Source organism: Netta rufina, assembly GCF_964035555.1.
Source record: "Netta rufina genome assembly, chromosome: 2".
Taxonomy (NCBI): Eukaryota; Metazoa; Chordata; class Aves; order Anseriformes; family Anatidae; genus Netta; species Netta rufina.
The window spans coordinates 104,401,058-104,422,180 of NC_140124.1; the positions used below are offsets into that span (position 1 = coordinate 104,401,058).

The window sequence follows — 21,123 nt, forward strand, 5'->3', positions numbered from 1 at the left end:
GCGCACACAGCGCTGGTTTAACGGGCTTGAACGACGAAATACAACCTCATGCAGGGCACCAACGAGAGATTTTGTGACTGGGTTCCTGCACCTCTCCCTTCCCACCACCTTCAGGTTAGCATTTCAGGCAACACCCAGCTCTCCCGGCCTGGCTGAGCCCTGTGCCACGGGGCCTGAAGTGGGTCAGAGCCTCTCCATGCCCGCAGGCCGAGCTGACAGGAAACCTTGCAGGAGATGGAAACCTCGCAGATCCTCCCAGCAGCTCCTTTCCCAGAGTGAACAGGGACATAACGAGGACAGGCAGGGGATGCCGTGGTGCTGGGCCTCTGCCACATTGATCCCCTGCCAGCCTAAGCTTCCTTACGGAGCTTATAGCACGGGCCGAGGCTCGAGCAAAGCCCCTGCTGCTCCCACAGCCGCCGAGGCGACGCGCCCCGGGATCAGAGCGGTGCCAGCAAGCTCTGCGTCTGCTCGCATCTCAGCTGCGCTCAGAAAGTAGGGGGAAGGGAGAAGAAGAGACGAGAGAGCCTATTAGTATTTATTATTTGTATTTTTATAGCACCTCAGTGCCTAGTCACGGACCAGAACTGCATCCTATTAGCACTGTGCAAACCCCGAACCGAAGTACTACAGTCCCTGCCCCAGCGGGCTTACAATCTAAGTTTCTGAACAGAGGGATGCAAGGAGATGGAGAGGTCAAAGGGAACGGTGACAAAACGCTGATCACTGTGACAGACAGCATTGTTTTTCTGTTAACAGCTATCAGAGCTCTCAAATGCTTAGTTGAACTTAGGCATTCTTCACCCGGTCAATACTTCGTATTTCTCGTGAAAAAAAAAAAAAAGCATTAAGAAATCCCACAGAATTCACGTTATGTTCACTGAAAACATTTTGCAAGAAACACATGTAAGGTTATTTTAAAAAATTACTTAGTTTATATGTTCTAAGTAGATGTCTGAACACGTTTACAAAGTCTACACATGCAGTGTAAAATTAATTTTTTAACAAACTGTTACTTTCTGACTCATTTAATTTGCACTGTTGAAAAAAAAAAAAGATACCTTTTAATTCAACTTTTAAGAAAAAGAAGTGATTTCATCTCAACTACTACTGTTCTGGGCACTGTTGTATCTCTTTTGTGCCCAAGATTTTAAAAATAATTGGAACAGAAATGATCACCTTGGCAGAACTAAAACCAATACTAAATACAAGGACAGAGAACAACTGGGTATTTAGGAGATGTACGTAACTGATTTAACAGGTTTCTCTGATCAAAAAAGTGTGATTATAACTTTATGTGAGAAGGGCATGTGATTCACAACTATCTTTTTTGCAAGCGTAGTCTATGTGCATATTAATAACTTCCCTGTAAGGGGGCCAATCCTACTGCTCTGCTCCAAGTTTCCCTAACATTAACACCTCTTTGACTCTGCACTCGTACTCTGCTGGCCTGCCACTGTGTGTCATAGCTAATACTGCGAATAACTCAGTGGAGTTCAATATTCCTGGTTTTACCTGCCATTACTCTGTGGTAGTAAAAGTTTTAACATCTTGTAGAGGCCTGCATGATGGTGTGATTTACACCCGTGAAAAGGGATGAAAGGAAATAAGAATTAGATGGACAGTTTGTAAGGTCATTAAACATGTTCCATGATCAGCTCTGTCGCTAGCCATTTGGGTGGCCTCCTCCACTGAAGTCACATAAGTTACGTACACTCTACCTGAAAAGAACTTCCGACATTAGCTTTCCTCTATGCATTCTCTAAATTGCTGTAAACATCCAAGGTATCCATGTATGTACATGCACACAGAGATACATGTCTATATCTGCGTGTATATACATGCATTTACATGTATATTTATACACACAGACATACACATATATATGCATATACATGGATAATATAGCTATGACATAGTTAGAAACAATAATGTCATTTTTTATTGCATTTTTAAGTATCGTAGAACAAGGGTATTATAGGCACACATCTTAACTACTCATCCTTACTACAGTCCTAAAGCTCATTTACCTGAGATCTGCATCTGTAAAAATAGTTCCATTTTTAGCTGCATGTTACAAAAGACTAAATATCAGCCCCACAGATATGAAATTACAACTTATTTTCAAACTAGTGCTACAAGTAAAATATGCTATCTTATAAAAAAGATACTGCTGAAAGAGATACATATTAAAAAGGAAACACGATTCTTAGAGGTTTAAAAATCTCCTTATGCTTTTCCATATTGTAATAAATTTATAAAAAATATTTGACACAGAAAATCTCCACAGAAAGCATCCTACTGAAATCACGTACCCTTTAAGCCACCCACCTTGCAAAAGTTACATAGTTCAGGAGGGCAGACTCAATATTAAAAGTACTTAATTTCCATCAGTTTTCATCATCCCGTCTGTAGTGAATAGTTTGTATTTCCTGAGCTATGAACATAGCCATCTCTCTGGTGCCCGCAGCGATCACTCGGCAGGACATCAGATCCAGAGGTCCCCCTGAGGACAAGAAGGTTAATAAGAACTGTCTTAGGTGATGTAAAAAGGTAATGTACTCTTAAATATAAACCACACTGTAATTAGGTAGGTTCAGAGACGCTGAAGCAACTTCATGCATAGATCCTTTTGGGGTGAGAAGGACAACTGTTTCTCATAGCTCCTTTTGGGGTGAGAAGGAGTTCATGAACTCCTATCTTGAAATCTCTCACAAAACTGATTTCAGAAGATTCTAGATACAGAACCAAAGTATGCAACAGAAGGAGTGAACGTTTACATTTGTTCAGTATCCAACAATAAATGCAATTATTTCCTTTTAGTAAAAGGAAAAGATAGAACAGAGATCAGTTCAGTCAGCATACCCTTCTTCTTAATGCACAATATCTTTTCACAGTATTGACCAGTAAACCATTACCCTGAGATGTGTACCATATAAATGAATAAAATAATAAGCCAGAGACTGTGCTGTCCTTTACTCCCTCTGAGCAGTTCCTACTCCTATATGTTCAGACATGTACTTGAGAGTCCCTCTTTCTTGGGAAGTCGTCTCTGCTGAAATCTGTTTGGAGTCTGAGCATGTCTACCAATTTCCCAGCTAGTCCTTAACAGTAAATCTGATGCTTTGAAGGAATTACAAAGTTACGGAAATACAGTTTGACTCAGAAGGCCTTTGATGTGATGAAAGCCCAAGCTGGAATTACATCACTGTGGTATGAATAACCAGCCAGTCTAATGGAGAGTGCAGGCGTTTCTGCAGAATAGTGCCAGAAATGAGATTGGGCCACAGGAAGAGGACTGTACTGAGGTAAGTCGAGGTGCCATGTGGTCCTCAAAAAGTCAGTGAAAACAGGAATATCTCACTCACCTGAAGTGTCTATCACAGTGCCGCCTGCCTCTCTAATGATGACAGTAGCTGCTGCCAAGTCCCAGCAGTGTAACCCAAACTGATAATACGCATCCGCGGCACCGGATGCCAAGTGGCACAGAGCCAGGGTGGAGCTTCCAATTACACGGACCCTAAATATAGCAAGAAGGGGACAATGAAATGTAAAGAGGAAAAAGCCTTTGATTTCAGCCTATGCATCAAGATTGAAAAATATGCAACAAACTTGATTTTTTTTTTTTAATTACTTTTGGTCACAAATGTGAGACATATATTGTAAGGTATCTTACCCATGTGCTTGGGCCTTGAGCAATCTCTCAATGTTACCAAGGAACAGTTTCAAAGTTGCAGGGTCACGTTTTGGACCAATTTCTGTTAAAATTAAGGCCTTCGAGATATCTGCAAAGTAGGTAGTTATTTTCATTAATTCAATAGTTTCCAGATAGCTTCTGGAAATTTGTTCAAAGTAAACAATAAAGGATTTTTCACAGAAAAACAATTATCACGTCCCTTTTTTATCCCAAAGTCTTTCTAGTGATAAGGATAATTGAAAACTTCACATAAAAAAATTAAGCAAGACTAGATTTCTCTTATCAAACGGTCTGATTTAAATACTTTTTTTTTTTTTTTAAAGGAGAAAAAAAGAACAGGAATATTAAAACTAAGAATGCATCCTTTAATTCCTGCAGTTTTCATACATTGCTTTATTTCATTGACCTGCCAGCTTTTGGCAAATTCACAAACTTCAGCAACCCATGAAGAATAATACAGTGACATAGTAACTATTAATGATATTAGACCAATCATATTTGAAAACAGACTGGTTCTTGGATAGGAAACTTCAATGTAAATTATAAACAAATTCTAAGGAATTCTAAGGGAATACAGGAAGATGAGTAAATGATTCTACTTAAAACACCAGTCATCCAGTTATATCTCCCTTTTATTATGCCATTTTAAAGACTGAAGACACCTTATGACTGAAAAGCCCTCTTACCATAAAATAAAATAGTTTTAATAATAATAATAATACGTGAATATTACTTTTGTATTGTGTACAGCAAAGACAATTCCAGTTTCTGTCAGATAAGGTTATCAGCTTTGTGTACAAAGGAAAGACTCACAGTGACTTGCAAGGTGTTGAAGTAGTCCTCGCATGAGATCTGCATGTTACTAGAATATAACAAGTGTATCCCAATTTAGGAGGAGATGGTTGATTGAACACCAAGTGTCCCTGCTTCTGCTGTGCCAGTGGAACTTGGAGGCATTAAATATATACCAAATCTCAAAGGTTTGTCTGTTGATTACTTGCTAACTAGGCTGTGCCCAAGTGTCAGGTGTCACCTTCTACCCTGCGTTAAAGGCGAGGCATTCATTCACACAGGGAATGTCTACCTGGCTATTACAGCTAATTGCGTGAGTTGAAAGCTCTTAGCAGAAGTAGCAAGGAGGTTTTCAAAAGCAAATGCAGGCGGAGCAAGACATCATTTAATTAAACAGGCTACCGGTGAATTTAGTATTGTGGAGGAACAATCTGGATTCAAGCAATGTGGTAAGTGGTTGGTGAGTAGCAGGTATGCAATTAGATTGAAAGTTACAGCACATCACAAAGCTGAACTGTATGGACATATTTAACAATTACTTTTTAAATTAATGCCTTAAAATAGAGCAACACTGATCCAGACACACTGCAGGGTGTTTGCTGCTTCAGTCACAAATGGAAAGTCTGGATGGTGAAAGCAAGCTGCTTTAGATGTTTTTGCATAACATACTCAATTTACAGTTACAGAATATTTAATGCAAGCCTCATTGCTAAAATGCACCAAGCATTCAATCTGCACTAGTCATAGCTAGGTCATGACTAAGACAGTTGTTGAGTTATTAAGTATATTTCTGATGAATAAATGGATCTCTCCAATTTTAGTCAAAGCCATAGCCAGGTAGAAATCGAATGAAGTGACTAAGACAAGCTAGAGGGAGGTCTCTGCTTAGAAGAAGGAGCAGGCTGATCACAAAACCCAACAGAGTTTTGGGTGTTCAAGGTACAAGAGAAAATTTGCTTTCTACTCTTCACTTTCATAGAGATTTAACAGGGACAAGGATACATTTATGACAAAAAGACCCAATCTGTTGACCATAGAAGACTAAGAAAAGAAAATGCATTTACACTATTAGCACATTTAAGGACAGACCTGAATCTAAGTGTGAGAAGAAAGTAAAACTCAAGGTTAAAGGGAAGATGGAGCCTTCGTTTAAGCATATCCTGATTGCTTGTACTCCCAAACCAGACCTCTACAAAATTTGTCACTGATGAACAGTTTTTGCCTGTACTGTAATTTCAAATGATTAAATCTCAGCAATGAATGTGTAGCATAGATCAGTGTTATACAGAGTTACACAACAACCACATTTCCTGAAAACAAAAGGCATGAAGTAACATGACAGCCCAGCACTCCAACACATCATGCATTGGTGAAGGCTACTTGAATTCCAGCTGTAGATACAGGGAAAAAAACACTCTTTTCCAAGCTCGGTTTATTTGGCTGAAGCCACAGTCCTTACAGGAAAACAACAACTGTGACCATATACACTTAAAACGGGTAGAAGTAAGACTAAAGAAGGTCCATCTTCACTGATGAAAGCGCCCACCACCGAATGATATCTCTCAAAACACAGGAAAATTTCAAAGCATTTGAAAGGGCAGAAGGTTTGCTTCCCTCGCTGTGTTCTAAGCACCCACACAGACTGGAAGCCCAGAGGAAGAAGGACGAAAGTGGTATATGCCAAAATTATTCCCTGCTCAACTGGAGACCAGAAATTTTGGACTGCAAAAGCAAGTGAGACTATTCTGACAGTGGCTCAGACAGCTAAACCAGGAGTACTCCTGGTTTTCCTCGTAGTCTCTGCCAGAACAGGCTCGTGTGGATTACGGGATATTCAAGTACAGACAAAAAAAATGTGCATAATCAGGGATTAAAATCTTAGGTGCCACTGACTTTACAATTTGCTCCATCTCTCCAAATGGGCAGACCCTTGCTCACTATTAATTTAGGTGAAGAGCCAAACTTCCACAAATTTTGAGCTCATTAAATATTTCAAGACCATTAAAACCTCTTTTTGTGGTGAAATTTTAACCATCTCCGGAGTATAATGATGTACATTTCTAGCACATGTAGGCTGCTGTCTGTAACTGAATGTTACGTTCTCCTCTGCACTTTCATTGATTAAAAGGAAACCTCTACACACATTTGATTATTGTTGATTTATCAGTAAAAGAATCCCATTAAGTGCTGTTTTCTATTTGTGTGTTGAAACATACCTCACACAGGAAAGCAAGCTGTTAAAGAACCCCTCTGAAGCATGCATCCTTTAGTTTACTGTTAACATGTACGCCTACAGACATAACACACCTTATGAAATACAAATTTATTGGGAAAAGAAAGAGAATGACAGTCACCGTAGCACTGTGAATTTGATTCACCATTCCCATTGCATCTTGCTCATAAATAGTGATGCCAGTGTACAGCTGGAATGAAACTGGTGAATCTACTCATTCTTCCTTATTTTGAACAATAGTTCTGAATCAAAATAATTTAGGATTATTTAAATAGTTCAAATTCAGCTGTATATTTCAAAAAGAGAAGGAGGAAAATTGTAATTTTTCAGCAAAACAACAAACACATAACAACAAAATTATCATGCAGGAGAAATACCTTCCATCAGGATAATGATATTCATTATCCTAATGATGATTTGCAACAACTCTGAAACAAAATTAACATATTCCTTTTAGAGTTCTAACAAAATCTAGACCAACCTGTCTCTTTTGATACCTGAAGCCTTTTGTCATTACAAAATGCCCCTTGACCTCTTCTACCAGTGTATAATCGTTCTTCAGTGCAGTGGTAAATTACACCAAATTCAAGCTTTAAGATTTTGAAAAGGAAAGAAATGAATGCAACTCAAATTACTCATCATAAATATAAACAACTACTAACGGCAGAAAGATCAGCAATATTTTAATTGGTACATGTAATCAAAGATTATAATGATGCTAATAAACTGGAATAATTTTACTATTACTACGATATTTGAGATACAGGCCATATAAAACTCAGTTTATAAAGAGAAGTTAGTGCAATCTGTTCATGATCTTCTAACCTCTTACTTGCAGCTTCTTTGCGTTCACATTAGAATAGATTAAATGTTAAACTGAATTCAAATTCAATTATATATTTTTATTGAAAATATGCAAGTCCTCTAAGGCTGGATTCTGAATGATTTATTTTCACTGGTGAGCAGTTACATCTCAAAGTCCCATTAACTTTGGCTGGGCCCTGAAGATATGCAACCCCAAATACACAGATATGATTATTCAGGTATTCAAACTCTGAAGTCAGGGCACCCTGTTTTCCAACAATGGATTATTTTATATGTGCTACACCTTTCACGAGGCATTTCATTTGCCTGCCTTTTCAACCAAAGTAATAACTTCCAGTCAGTTTTTCAGATGTTTCTCTGCAAAATCTTTTTCTTTAAACATAAAAGTGAGAATCTCATTAAATCACAGGACTCAAAGAGATGGAATTTGAAGAGAAATATCATATTGTGACCTTCAATGAAGGGTTGAGAATGAGTAACACTGGACTCTCTGGGGGAATATCTTTTTACCAACAAGAAGGTCACAACCTTGACCCTTGATTTGAACGCAAGATATTTAATATTTCTATTATTTTAATAGTTTTCAACAAAACATCTTTAAACACTTTACAAACTTCAGTGACCAGCTCCTAAAATCACCCTTAGGTGAGTACAGCTAACTAGATTCTATCTAGGGGTAGGCAGCTGCACAAAAACTAAATGACTTGTCCAAGGGCACTTGTCCAAGTCAGTAACAAGATCAAGGAAACATCTCAGATGTTCTAGACTCCAAAATCTTTTCCTGCTGCCCTCCTCCACTCAACGTGATGTTCATCAGAGATAATTCAAAGGGAAAAGGTTGTCCTTGCTGCTTACCCTAAGGTCCCATGTAAACCAAGTGGTAATATAACTTCTTTTTTTTGAGGAACATTATTAGTAGACTCTTTCCCTGAATACATCTGCAGGAATTTCTTCAGTACTGTTCAAGGCTTACATTCAGGCCAGTTCCCCTGTGTGCTCTCCTTTGGCTCCTTTTCAGCCTGCTATTTTTTTGTTTTGTTTTGTTTTTTTCCCATCTGTTTATGAAGGGAGTTTTAACATCATTCTTTATTTTTGTTTCAGCTTTGTTTAGTTTACATAACCCCAAATATGCAGCATCAAAATCATGATGGTGTTCTAGAAAACATAAATATTAGAGAAAACTGTCTGGTAATAATATGTAGTACTCAGAAGGACCTCTGGGAATGAATACACTTCAGGAAAGCATGGAAGTGCTTCTTTGCAGTTTCCATGTTTGAAAAGTCTAACTTGAGAAGTACACAACATTATTCTGTTTAAATCCTTAAGTGCTGCTAGCACATCTGAAAACTATGTTATTATTGCACAGAATTCTTGTTGGCTTCAGTTATAGCTATATATATACATATAAGACTGTGGACTTAGGCTGAAAGAGGCACATTTCTTGTCAGTCTGAATAGCTATTTCTCCTGTATATATATCAAACTTTAAAATGGCAACATTTGGAGAAAAGCCTTTATGAGTACAGCTAGGAAACTCAAAAAAAGACAGCATATATGAAAGCTAGGTACTTCTTTTTCCCCTTGTAATCAAGCTCTCATGAGGGAAATATAGTCATTTTACTGCATTAAGAAAACCTCAAAGGCAGACTAAGTGAACTAGGCCCGTAATTTTGCACTCTTCATAAAAAGCAATTCTGAATTGCCTCAGAGCAGCAGTTAGCTTTCACAGATACTGCTAGCAGCAGGAAAGAAGCAATCACAATCAACGTAAGAACACTGAGAGAGATGTTTAAATTTTGAACAGGCAGCACTATATTTAACTCATTATGGTTTTGTCTTACAAAACCTTGCTTACACAAGTACCCCCTTTTTTAGTCACATAAATCCTATAATATGTATAATAATTTATAGGAATTATCCTGTAATTGCTAGTTTGCATAAGTGAAGTTTTGCAGGACTGGGATTTTAGACTAGTGGAGTATGACCAAATGCATTTAAAAAGCATATAAAAGCCTGACCAGTGCCTGATTTTTTTTCTTTCTTTTTAAGTTCCCACATGGTTTTGAGACTTCTAACCAAATCTCAGGTACCCATCTTAAAGAACATACTGCATACCTCTTTGTTAACAGCAAATCCAATGCTCACTGCCACTGTTGGAAATCTGTGAAAAATAAGAAATAAAGTATTATTGATGAAAAATCTCTCAGTTTGATACTTAAGCAACTTGCTAAGGCTGCAAAACCCCACATGGAGCTCTGCAACTTTACTTGTGTCAAAAATACTCTTGATATCATACTATTTATCCTTTGCCAGATTCATTAACCATCATTTCCACTTGAAGCATAACTTAATATATGAAAAAAATGCAAGAAATAAACTCTTGAAAATACCAGGATTTTTATACTGTGTTGTATAATTTAGTAAACTTTTTTCTTTATTGTAATTGAACCACCCAGTGTAAAATCATTAACATTATAACAAGTCATCACTTTTAAAAGCACATTTTGTTCATGTGAACTGAGAGCATCTGAAACAGCAATTAAGTTGCAAGGAGATACCTTGTTGCTGACCTCAACATAAAGAGAAACTAGTTTCTCTACTGTCTCTTTTGCCAAAAGAGGTGGTCACATATTTAATTTGATCCTTTTGAATAAAGTATAATTACTGCTTTTTAAACAATGAAATAAATTCATTTCTTACAAACATGTTTTTAAAAAGTTTGTAAAAGTCCAGAAAATAGAAAAAAAAGAACAAGAAAATTTCATTTAATTGAATAAAACACCAGCACATGACCTCCCCCAGACTAAATTTGACGTAATTGCAACTGAAGTCAGGGAAATGCTTTTTTATTTTCTTGAAATGATAACTGCAGTTCAATTAAGCTGCTAACTGTAAGGCAGAATATAATTTGGGTTTTTAAGTAAAAGTGTTATAAAAAACATTAAGTTTACAACTCCTAGGATTTAAATGATGAATTAAAACTTTTGATTTTTGCAATACTGATCCCTAGATCTCTTTTTTTTACAGAGCAATACTTTAGGAGTTTAAAACCAATATCTACATACGGCTTAGTTTTCAGTTACACTCTACATGTATGCAGTGGTTGTACTTCTCAGGAAAAATGAAGCACTTGTATTTGAAAGGGAGAAAACACCACTATGAAAAGCAATGTGTAGCAACCACACAAGGAGTGAGGCCAAATGTCATCACAGTACAGCCTTGTTTCTTCAGTTTAGCTCAAGTCTCTACATGTTAATGTGTGGTATATATAAATGAGCTGTGAGTCAAGAGCTTCTGGGTCATTAAGCAATCAGTGAAAACTTTAGCTTACCTTTAGATAACAGTACAGAGCTCTCTCCAGCACAAACACACACTCCCTCAGATATACTGTGTGAGGCATAAAGCAACAGAGGGATGACTCCTACTTACGTGTCGCAGGAACAAATTTACCACAGTGAATTTAATCTTTGAGCAGAAGGGAGGATTTGTGAGAAGCTAAATTCTGCTATTTTATGCATTTCCAGTTCCCCCATCCACTCACCTATGTACAAAATTGCAGGTTCCATCAACAGGATCAATAATCCAGGTAGGACTGTCAGTGAGGACACATTTTGAACCAGCAGCAGTGGATTCTTCTGCAATAAACCTGTATTTAATGTGGAATAAAAACACGTCTCAGAACACTGGCTGAAATATACACTCATTAAGTGTAATTCCATCTTTCTGTCTTTTGAAGAGGTATTTGTTTTTATATAAATACACATTTCACATATATGTATATATATGAGTACGTATGTATTTCTTTTTTCATTGGGGAATGGGAAACTTTTACAGAAACTTCAGAGGAGAGTTCTCGAATTCATAGCATACTATTTCAATGGTAAAAAAGAACTCTATTCATGTTCACTTTCCTAATGTACCATTAAGAAATTCATGAAAATGAATGCAGAAATGGATCTGAACTGGCAGCTCTGGAACTCTAAAGGAGGTTTTTCTGTAGAATGTAATTTTATGGGTTAGGTCTGTCGCTTGCACTAAGGAATACAAACTGCGAAATGCAGCTGCTTCTTTTTGCAGTCGAATTCAGTCAGCAGGGAGTAACGAACTCTTAGAGAATCCACAGTCTCACTCCTACTAGAATTTTTTCTACAGTAGTCAGAGTTGGGAAATTAAAAAGTTTGAACAGTTGAACTTGCTTCTTCCCATGACCCAGAGATTTTTTTTTTTATTATTATTATTTTTTGGATGCACAAGGCACACACTGAAATCTGAGCTTGTCTTCTGTTCTGCTCTGATTTCTTTCATAGATATGTTTTATTGTTGTTGTTGTTTTTTTCCCCTGGGAAATCTGCATCCAGTTGTGGAGCATTTCCTGCTGACCTTACTTATCCTTGCTGTCCCATAAACTGCTCAGGGTCTGTTTCTCTAAGAGCTGTGCAGGTGCTACTCTCACAGATTTCAATATGGTCCTGTATGTACAGGATGTGTAGAATCAGACTGCTGGTACTTAATCTCACTTTTGGTTTCACATTTAAACAACTGGTGTTGGTTTTCACAGCATCTACAAATGCCTGAGGACAAAAAAGCTTCCCCTAAAGACATAAAGAGAGAGGAAAAAAATATAAAATAAAGGAAAAAAAATATTTCGCAGAAATAGTTGTTTCCCTAGGACTATTTGCTTTTGTGCCCTCAACACGTGCTGCCTAATGCTCCATAATACTGCAAATACGAGCTTAAAACATCCTGCAGACAGCACAGGAGGAATCTTCTTGAATTTCCCAAATGCTGTTTTGCCTTTCCGTCAGCAGCAAGGGACTATTTTGACAGCATTATGGGCCCCCAGTTGATATGAGACGGGAAGTAGCAAGTGCTTGTTACTATTTTAATCTCCTTTAAAGAGAACAGCTGAAGGACACTTAAAAGTGTTAGTGTGCAACCAGGAAGCCAGAAAAACCTTGAACAAGTGCTTGAAGTTCTCAGTCAAACGCAACACGTTGCAGATTCCTCGCTTTATATATTCCATTATTTTGCCTTGTTAGTGCTGAACCATTTGACTTTTCCTTCCAAAAAATCTTGTAAGTAGCACCTAAACCCAAGCATAAGCTTCAGCTGCATTGCTGGCTGTGGGCGAAACTGATCTTCCTGCAGACAGAGCACCTGACAGCTGGCCTCAGACTGTCCATCTTCACCCCCAAATTTTGCCTGTTTTCCACCTTCTGACAGCTCCACCAGCCAGAGACTGAATTGTATCTGTTGTCTTGCCAATCAAGAAGGTGAAATGAGAATTCCCATAAAACAAGAGTGTTTCTGTGTAAGGTGTTTTACCCTCACCTATCACGAACCTGTCCCTTTCCTTTTCCTTACTGCAGTCCTCAAGTACAAAAGCTTTACCACGAAGCTGGGGTACAGCAGTGCCCTTGATGTCCGAGGTCAATTTTCCAAAGCAGGTGTAGGACAAATTAGGTGCACATTTTATGAAATTTTGCTAGCAGGTTAAATTAAGCCCATAGCTGCTATGCAATACCGGGCACTGTGACTGTTCCTAAAGGCCAACATCTGATGTATTGCTCTAATGGCTCCGTGTCCTGTAAAAACATGCACATGGAGCAAAACATTCAGGCTGAAGTATTGAACACCAGATATTAGGAACATTTTAAGATGTGTGTGTGTCTGTGTGTGTGTTGAACCTCCCCCGTTTCATTACAGTAGTTAATTTAGTATGCCAGCCTCTCAGCTCTCCTCAAATCTGGATTAAAGTTTTCTCCCACTGAAAATGAGTCTGGTAATTTTAGCCTAGCCTGAGCAGACATCTGTTCGCGCCACAAAGCCACTCTGAAATTCATTGCTGGGACAGCAGGGAAGCTGTAGCACAGCCTAAACTGCAGGAAGAGCGATATCCAGCGGTGCACAGCACGTTCAAACCGGGGCTGCCCCTCCGCTATCCCACCAAGGGGGTCTGAGGGCAAAATCCAGGCAGCCAGGGTTGGATGTCGTGGCTGAGTCCTGCTTGTAATGGCTCCAGGATTAAGGCCACAATTAACACCAAAGATGACAACTTGTGTAACAATAATACAGGCAAATGCCACAATAGGCTTTTACAGCCTGTAGTCCATGATAGGCTGTGCCTATCTGTGCTTCAGAGATCGTCCAGAGAAAATACCCTTTTGGAAAGACTCACTTGGAGTACATCAGAGTGCCAGAGAGAGACAGCAAAGATGAAAACTCGAGTGAAGCATGAATGAGGATGATACACATCCCTTGGCCAAGCAGAGACAAGAAAGAAGCACGGGACAGAATCGCCTTTTTAACAGGTTTTCCTAATATTTCTCTTTACTTCTGAGCACTTTTCCAGTACCTCAAGACACACCTCTGCCACAGCACGAATGGCATAGGTTCCAGAGAGATCTCCTCTAGTTTTTTTCTAACTCCCAAGATATGTTTCTAAAGTGTGGTGCAGTCGACATGTTGGAGGGCAGGGATGCCATCCAGAGGGACCTGGACAGGCTGGAGAGGTGGGCCTGTGCGAGCCTCATGAAGTTCAACAAGGCCCAGTGCGAGGTCCTGCACCTGGGCCACAGCAACCTTAAGCACAAATAGAGGCTGGGTGGAGAACAAATTGAGAGCAGCCCTGAGGAGAAGGACCTAGGGGTGCTTGTTGATGAGAAGCTCGACATGAGCTAGCGATGTGCGCTTGCAGCCCAGAAAGCCAACCGTATCCTGGGCTGCATCAAAATAAGCATGGGCAGCAGGGTGAGGCAGGTGATCGTCCCCCTCTGCTCTGCTCTTGTGAGACCCCACCTGGAGCTCTGTGCTTAGCTCTGGGGTCCCCAGCACAAGAAGGACATGGACCTGTTAGAACAAGGTCCAGAGAAAGGCCATGAAGATAATCAGAGAGCTGGAGCACCTCTCCTATGAAGACAAGCTGAAGCAGCTGGGATTGTTCAGCCTGGAGAAGAGAAGGCTCCGGGGAGACCTCACAGCGGCCTTCCAGCACCTAAAGGGGGCCTACAGGAAAGCTGGGGAGGGACTCTGTGTCAGGGAGTGGAGTGACAGGGCAAAGAGTAATTTTGGCTTTAAACTAAAAGACGATAGGTTAAAACTGGATATGAAGAATAAATTCTTTTACTATGAGGCACTGGACCACGTTGTCCAGAGAAGCTGTGGATGCCCCATCCCTGGAGGTGTTCAAGGCCAGGCTGGATGGGGCTTTGGGCAACCTGGTCTGGTGGGAGGTGGACCTGCCCATGGCAGGGGGCTGGAATTAGATGGGCTTTTATGGTTCCTTCCAACCAAACCATTCTGGGACTCTATGATAATTTAAGAGAAATAACAGAAACCTTCACTGATGCTTTCAACAACTAGATTAGGGGAAAGACTGAACACAATTTAAATGATCTTTCGATGTTTTCATTGTACTTAAACCTTGATTCCTACCGTGGATTCCTCATTGCAAGTGTCTAAATTTAGTCTTTTAAATCCAGTTTTAAGCTACTGTTTAATCTAAATGCATTCGCTGTCTGAACAAATTCTGACCAAAATAAACAACCACTATCTGCAAAAAAAAAAACAATTGTTTTGAAGAAATTCATTTATTTGCTTATGGAGGCATAAGTTAACTGCAAAGAGTTAATAAAAGTCAGAGACTTTTCCATTTCTACTTCTATGTTGACCTTACAACTTTTGTTTCCATTTTGAGTAACCTGAGTGCTTCTGATGATTCCCATTTTATGTGAAATGTATATGTTTTATGTTCACTGCCAGACTGTTCAAGGAAAAAAGAAACAACATGCAGTAGAGATGAGAAAAGAGCACAACCAGCAATAGTAGACGGAATATTACACAAATAATAGGCTTGTAAACCCTGGCAGTCTCTTGAGAATTGCAGCCAAGAACCACACATTGTGCTGTACAGTACTGCTTCAATACGTGATCACATACAACACGTATTTACAAAGCTATATTTAGTATGTAATGTTCTTTTAACACATTCATTTTTTTTCTTTGTTATTTTCTTTACAAGAGCATAGCTGACAAGCAGATTAGTAGCTGAGCCCTCCAGATTCTCATCTTTGTTGATTTCTGCACTGTGCTAGAGTGCAAGGCTCTTTTCCATTAGAGACGTGCACGGTTAGAAGGAAGTCATACAGTATTTAAGTGATACACAGGCTCTGCAGCAAGATGAATTTATCCTCCTGTACTGAATTCAACTGTGGAAATCAACTGTGGAGTCTCTGCATCAAACCCAATCTGGCCAACTAATACAAAACCTCTCTCTAATCTGTGTACATACTAGGAGGAGTTATTTTCAAATTGACCTTAATAATTCAAGAGGAGTCAACAATCTGATTATTTTCAAAACCTTGGGTTCAAACCCCATAAAATAATTTATATCTTATTTAAATGTATTGAATGATGATGATAAACAACCCTGCTTATCACCAATTTTAGGATTCTATGCAACACAAAGTAAATGTGCTTAAATATGATGGTTGTCATGATCTGGCAAACACCTTCCTATGATGGCAAAAGGAAGTGATAGGAAGGTCTGCAGGATGGGATCTTTGCTATTATTAATTACAGCTATATTTTAATGGGTGTCATACACGATATCCTCACAGGGGAAACACCAATATTAAATACATTTCAGGAAGTTAAGAAACAAAGAATTTACATGCACAGGTCATAGTAGAAATATTAGAAAATATAAAGTCATCAGTATAGGGTAGTGGTAGCTCTTTAAAATGGAATCCTACAAACGTGTCCAACAGCAATAATATATGTAATATATGAGAGATACATAAAACTGAAAGAAGCTACTACTGAATTAAGAAAAAATAATGTTTTCCAATGATAATCTGACTTCCAGGGATAGATTTTTATATTCCCTTCAAAAGCCAGTCAAATATAAAACTCTTATAGGACAAAATGGTCATTCATAGTTTCTTTCTATAGACACTCACCTGTGGGAGGGAAATTTCTCTTTCAGAACAGAAATAATTAAGTTTTCCACAAAATGATCAGTCTCGGTCACGAGGTCTGCTGCAGATGTCTTTGTAGACACTTGTTTTTCCTCTGTTAGAGCTTTCCTAATAATCTGAAAGAAGAGAATTTCACAAATCAGATTTGGTTTCCATTCACGCTGTGGACATAAAAATACTATATTTACTAACAACATCATAGCTAACCCTGAAAAACAGTAGTAGGTCTAATTCTCCCAGAACCTATTCTAGCTCTTCTGAGTAAAAACCTTTTTGAGATAAGGAATGTTCTCTTTGGGAACACAGCATTTGGAATCACTTTGCAGGAACCTCTCTTGACAGTTCAGAAAGGGATTAAGAACGGGACGCAACTGGTGGAATAGAAGTGTGATAGTAGATATTGTGATTTAGGAAATTAAAGAAAATACATGTAAGATATGAAAGAAACTTGAGGCCCATAATTTCTCTCACAAAAAAAAACAAAACAAAACAATACTTTTTTCCATTAAAAAAAAAAAAAAGTATTTACAAGGCCAATACCCCACAGCTCCTTTACTTCAAAATACAATAAAGCAAACCTCATTGGTTTCTTTTTGCCAACAAAGACACAATATTTATTTTTTCTTGTGTATATGGGTGTTTGGAACTTCAAGTGTGGACCACCCACTAGTCTCAAAGAATTGCTTTATGTTTAACAAAAACAAAGATTTAGGTTTTTCCCCAGATATGGAGCCAGTGATCTAACTCTGGATTCTCTTTTGGAAGTCTCCACATCCTTTTAAAGGGTTTTAACTGCTGTAAATTTGGAACTAAACCACATCAATTGCAAATGCACATATGGGAACACAGTTGATAAAAGCTTTTCTCCGATTTTACCATTTTTTTTCCCCATCCCTTCATTAAGACAATTGCAGGAGGGGATAGAGTGATAATGCTCAACTTGAAAAAGGAGCTGCCTTATTTTTTAACCAGTGACCATTATAAACTATTTGAAGTTAGGAAAACCAAACCAAAGATTAGGCTTATTTCTATGGAATTATATTAAATGAAAAACAACACCAGGGAGACTAATATTCTGAGTCCCTTCTATAACATAAATTTTAATTGCTTAGTTAAATTTCCCGGGATCAGAGCATTTTAAAGTTACCTACAGAGAAACATCTTAAGACCAAACCAAACAGTCCTGCTGTATTATGCACGGGAAAGGGAACGGGGAACTCCCTAATTTCAGTCTCAGCTCTTGGTTTCCGTAGCCTAAAATGCTTCATTTGAAGGCTTTTCAGATTGCTCTGACACGTAATCGACTTTGTCGGCCGTTGCCTTAGCATTAGTATCTGGACTAATGTTTCTGCTTCATGAGCTGCAGAGCATTAGTTCTGCCTCTTTCCCGAGCTGCTGAGGCCAGATTAAAACATTTCGGTTTGAACTTTTGCTGGAGTTCATTATTGCATACCCAAACGTTCACTTAATCATCTTCATGCCCCCAGTGTCCCGCTATGGTTTTCTCCAGGCTTTAACCGCACCGCTGCCATAAAAGCGCCGCCCTAGGAAGGCCCTCAGGCTGCTCTGCTCCCCGAAGCACAACCCAAAGCACTGCAACCATCTCAGCCGCGGTGTGTAACCTATTCGGCAGCACCTGCTATGCTCACGCCTTGTATTTTCACCACTCTTTACTCCTGTCCTGCCTACATATGAGTTAAATGTGTTGCATCACGTAGCCAGGCAGCTGAGGAATACTACCTCTCGTTTCTTGCCCTACGCTCTCCGCAGAAAGGGTCTGAATTTCTCTTTAGCAGTGCCGTCTTGACTCCTATTCAGCTTTAATACCCAGTGGATGGAAGAGATTTGTGCAGCCGTGTAAATCAGTACATGCGACCGTTCATTCGGCAGGGGACTGCGGTCACACCTGGCCCTCGATGCAGAAAGAGCAGCGGCTGCGAGGGCTCTTCTGGGGACGTGCTGCAATCACCTGCTTCTGTTTGTTTGTTTTTGTTTTTTTTTAAAAATGGATTTTTTGCAGGATCCTACTCGATGTGTTCTGTCTGCTTGACAGCCACGAAAAATACCCCGATTTCCCAGGTTGTTGTGTGCTAGCATTATGGTAACCAGACTCACAATGTGCCTACACCCTTTCCTTTTGGAAAGAGAAGCTGTGCCGGGGCCACCAGCAGTGAATGGGCGCCACGTCTGTGTTAGCTCACCCAGCGCACCAGGCGGTGCTGTGGGGTGGACGGGTCCGTGCCACCTCACGGCCTCTTATAAAACATCTGACAAAGGAATTCATGTGGGTTTGCACTGACCCGTGTGGGCGTGTAATCCAAGTCAGAGCCCGACACGCAAAGACCTGCAAAGACCACGTGTATTCCCTGCATCATCGATGAAGCGGCTTTTACTCTTCCCGAATTTATCCCACAGCTCAGAGCGGTCCATGACTCTGCTCACACTGAACAACCCCCAGGAGTCCTCTGCCTCCCAGGAGTATCAGAGCCTGGTGCCCCTCAGGGGACATCACTCAGCTCCTCCCCGTGCTGAAGCCTTATAACAAGGTCTGTAGATACCTACCACAACTGCCTGCTCTTCTCAGCTGGGCATTTTAGCCCATGCTGCCCCTCCACTAGATCAGGGCACATTTGGGGGTTCGTGCAATGCAAGAGGCATCTACACCAGTACATTCATGAAGATCACAACTGCAAGAAATGGACTGCCCCTGCTGCCTTGTTCATTTGCCACGGAGCAGAGGAAATGGAGCTGCAGGGGCTCGGTGCAGTCATGATCCTGGTTTCTTCCTTTCCTTACACCTTTGTGAAATTAAGACACGCAAAGGAAAATGGAGAGGACAAAGGGCCCAGATGCCTCCTCCCCCAACACCTGCCAGGAGAGCCACCTGCAGCAAGGAGCAAGGTGCTTGCTGTTTCGTTTCACCATACTGCTTGCACTTACCACACTCTTCTGGGAGCCCCAAGGTGGAATTACATGCTTGCAATGTTGTACGGGGATATTTGCTTACTGGGAAAACTAAACATCTAAATGAGGAGTGTAACTATCTGCACATAATTTAGGAAATACCAATCTGCTTTGCTAAAAATAAATAAATAAAATGAAATAAAAACTATGTTCCATAGAAAATAGCCTAAAATATCCCCTGGGAGCTAACATTGGGAAGAGATCTTTTTTTCTGCCAGTTTCCTGCCAGTTTCCAGGTAGCAATGGCAGATTGCAAACTGATGCAAATTGAAAAGATGCAAACATCAGTCCTCTGGAATGTTATTTCTTCCAGGAAAACATGCTCAGCTATGGTCTTCTGGGTGACTAAAATGGTTGGAGATGGTTAAGGCTGTCCTCAAACCTCGATATTTTGAGAAATTAGGTGTGGAAGCTTGAGTCATGAGAAGCTTTCTTGTGAAATGGCTGGCAGAAGGAGCATGCCGGAGAACCTCCCGTTTGGCGATTCTGTGAGAGCACGACCTGTCATTGCAATTTGGATTATCCACTGACTCCTTGTATCACCACAACAAGTCCTCTCTCCTCTGGCATGCTGCTAATCTTTGCCTACGCGCATGTGCGCCTACGGCGGAGGGGGAAACAGGTTTAATGACACACACTAAGGAAGAAGTAAAGGTCACAGTGTGCGGGTACACGGTGCTTTGTAGTGCGATAGAAGCAGAAGAGCAATGCACGGTGCGGATCTGTGCTTTACCCCCTTTCTCCTCTGCTGATCCCACTTCTTGGCTCCGTGAGAGCCGGTGGAAGTTCTGCTGTGGCACACCGCGGGGCCAAGGAGCTAACTAACCTCCTGCTGTGGTGAAACGCCTCTGTCGGTGAATTTTGGCCGCCCTGAAGACACTGGCATAACCAGAGGACGCCACCTCTGTGGCACAACTATTCCTTCTCCGCATGAACGCCGGCATTGCCACAGGTAAGCCCACCACACTAAACCATGACAGCAGCAGAATAAGCGCTTGGTGTCTGAAAAAGTTACGTGTAAAGCATCCACGCTGACCATATTTTGGTGACATCCAAGCACTTTGAGCCACAACCCAACCCCGCAATGCCCGGAGGCTCCTCCTGGTCCTTCGGTCGCCTGCAGCCCCCGGGCTCTGCGACCACCCCCGGGACCCCTCATCTCCCCCGGGGACCCCTCCTCAGCCCCGGGGGGACCAGGCACGGAGCTGCTGCCGTCTCTGACAGCCCTGCCTCCCCCCCCCCACCAGCCCAGCGCCCACAGCCGGCCTCCCCTCGCCGCTTCACCTCTTCATTTTGTCATTTCTACCCCCAAAACGCAGCAGCCCCCCGGTGGTGGTGATGGTGGTGGTTGGGGGGGGGGGGGAGCTGCGAGGGGCGGCTCTCACCTGCCCGGCGCGCAGCGCCAGCTGCACCGCCAGCTCCAGGCACTCCTTCCAGGGGTCCCCGCCGCCTCCTCCTCCTCCTCCTCCTCCTCCCGCAGCCCCTTCCTCCTCCTCCTCCTCCCCGCACGGCTTCATAGCGGCGGCGGCGGCGCCGGCTCCGCCGAGGAGCGGCGCGGAGGAGGAGGCAGGGAGGGAAGGGGGGAGGAGGAGGAGGAGGAGGAGGAGGAGGGCGCTGTCACTCGCAGCCCCAGCA

At 40.9% G+C, this 21,123-nt stretch overlaps 1 protein-coding gene across 1 annotated transcript; it reads right to left on the bottom strand.

The window, feature by feature from the left end:
- Nucleotides 1–531: 531 nt before the first annotated feature.
- IMPA2 (inositol monophosphatase 2) lies at nucleotides 532–21,080 on the bottom strand. The gene is made up of 8 exons (XM_084281825.1): nucleotides 20,874–21,080; nucleotides 16,507–16,640; nucleotides 11,088–11,192; nucleotides 9,662–9,707; nucleotides 7,204–7,312; nucleotides 3,677–3,785; nucleotides 3,369–3,520; nucleotides 532–2,506 (listed from the first exon to the last, which is right to left on the bottom strand). Exons 1-8 carry the CDS (start codon nucleotides 21,003–21,005, stop codon nucleotides 2,391–2,393), a joined length of 903 nt encoding a protein of 300 aa, XP_084137951.1. The 5' UTR covers nucleotides 21,006–21,080; the 3' UTR covers nucleotides 532–2,390.
- Between the last annotated feature and the right edge of the window lie 43 nt (nucleotides 21,081–21,123).

Coding starts and splice junctions, on each gene's coding strand:
- IMPA2 (XM_084281825.1), bottom strand. CDS start 21,005: ATGAAGCCGTGCGGGGAGGAGGAGGAGGAGGAAGGGGCTGCGGGAGGA. Junction 16,641..20,873: donor TGGCGCTGCGCGCCGGGCAG/GTGAGAGCCGCC, acceptor CTCTTCTTTCAG/ATTATTAGGAAAGCTCTAAC. Junction 9,708..11,087: donor ACCTGCAATTTTGTACATAG/GTGAGTGGATGG, acceptor TATTTTTCACAG/ATTTCCAACAGTGGCAGTGA.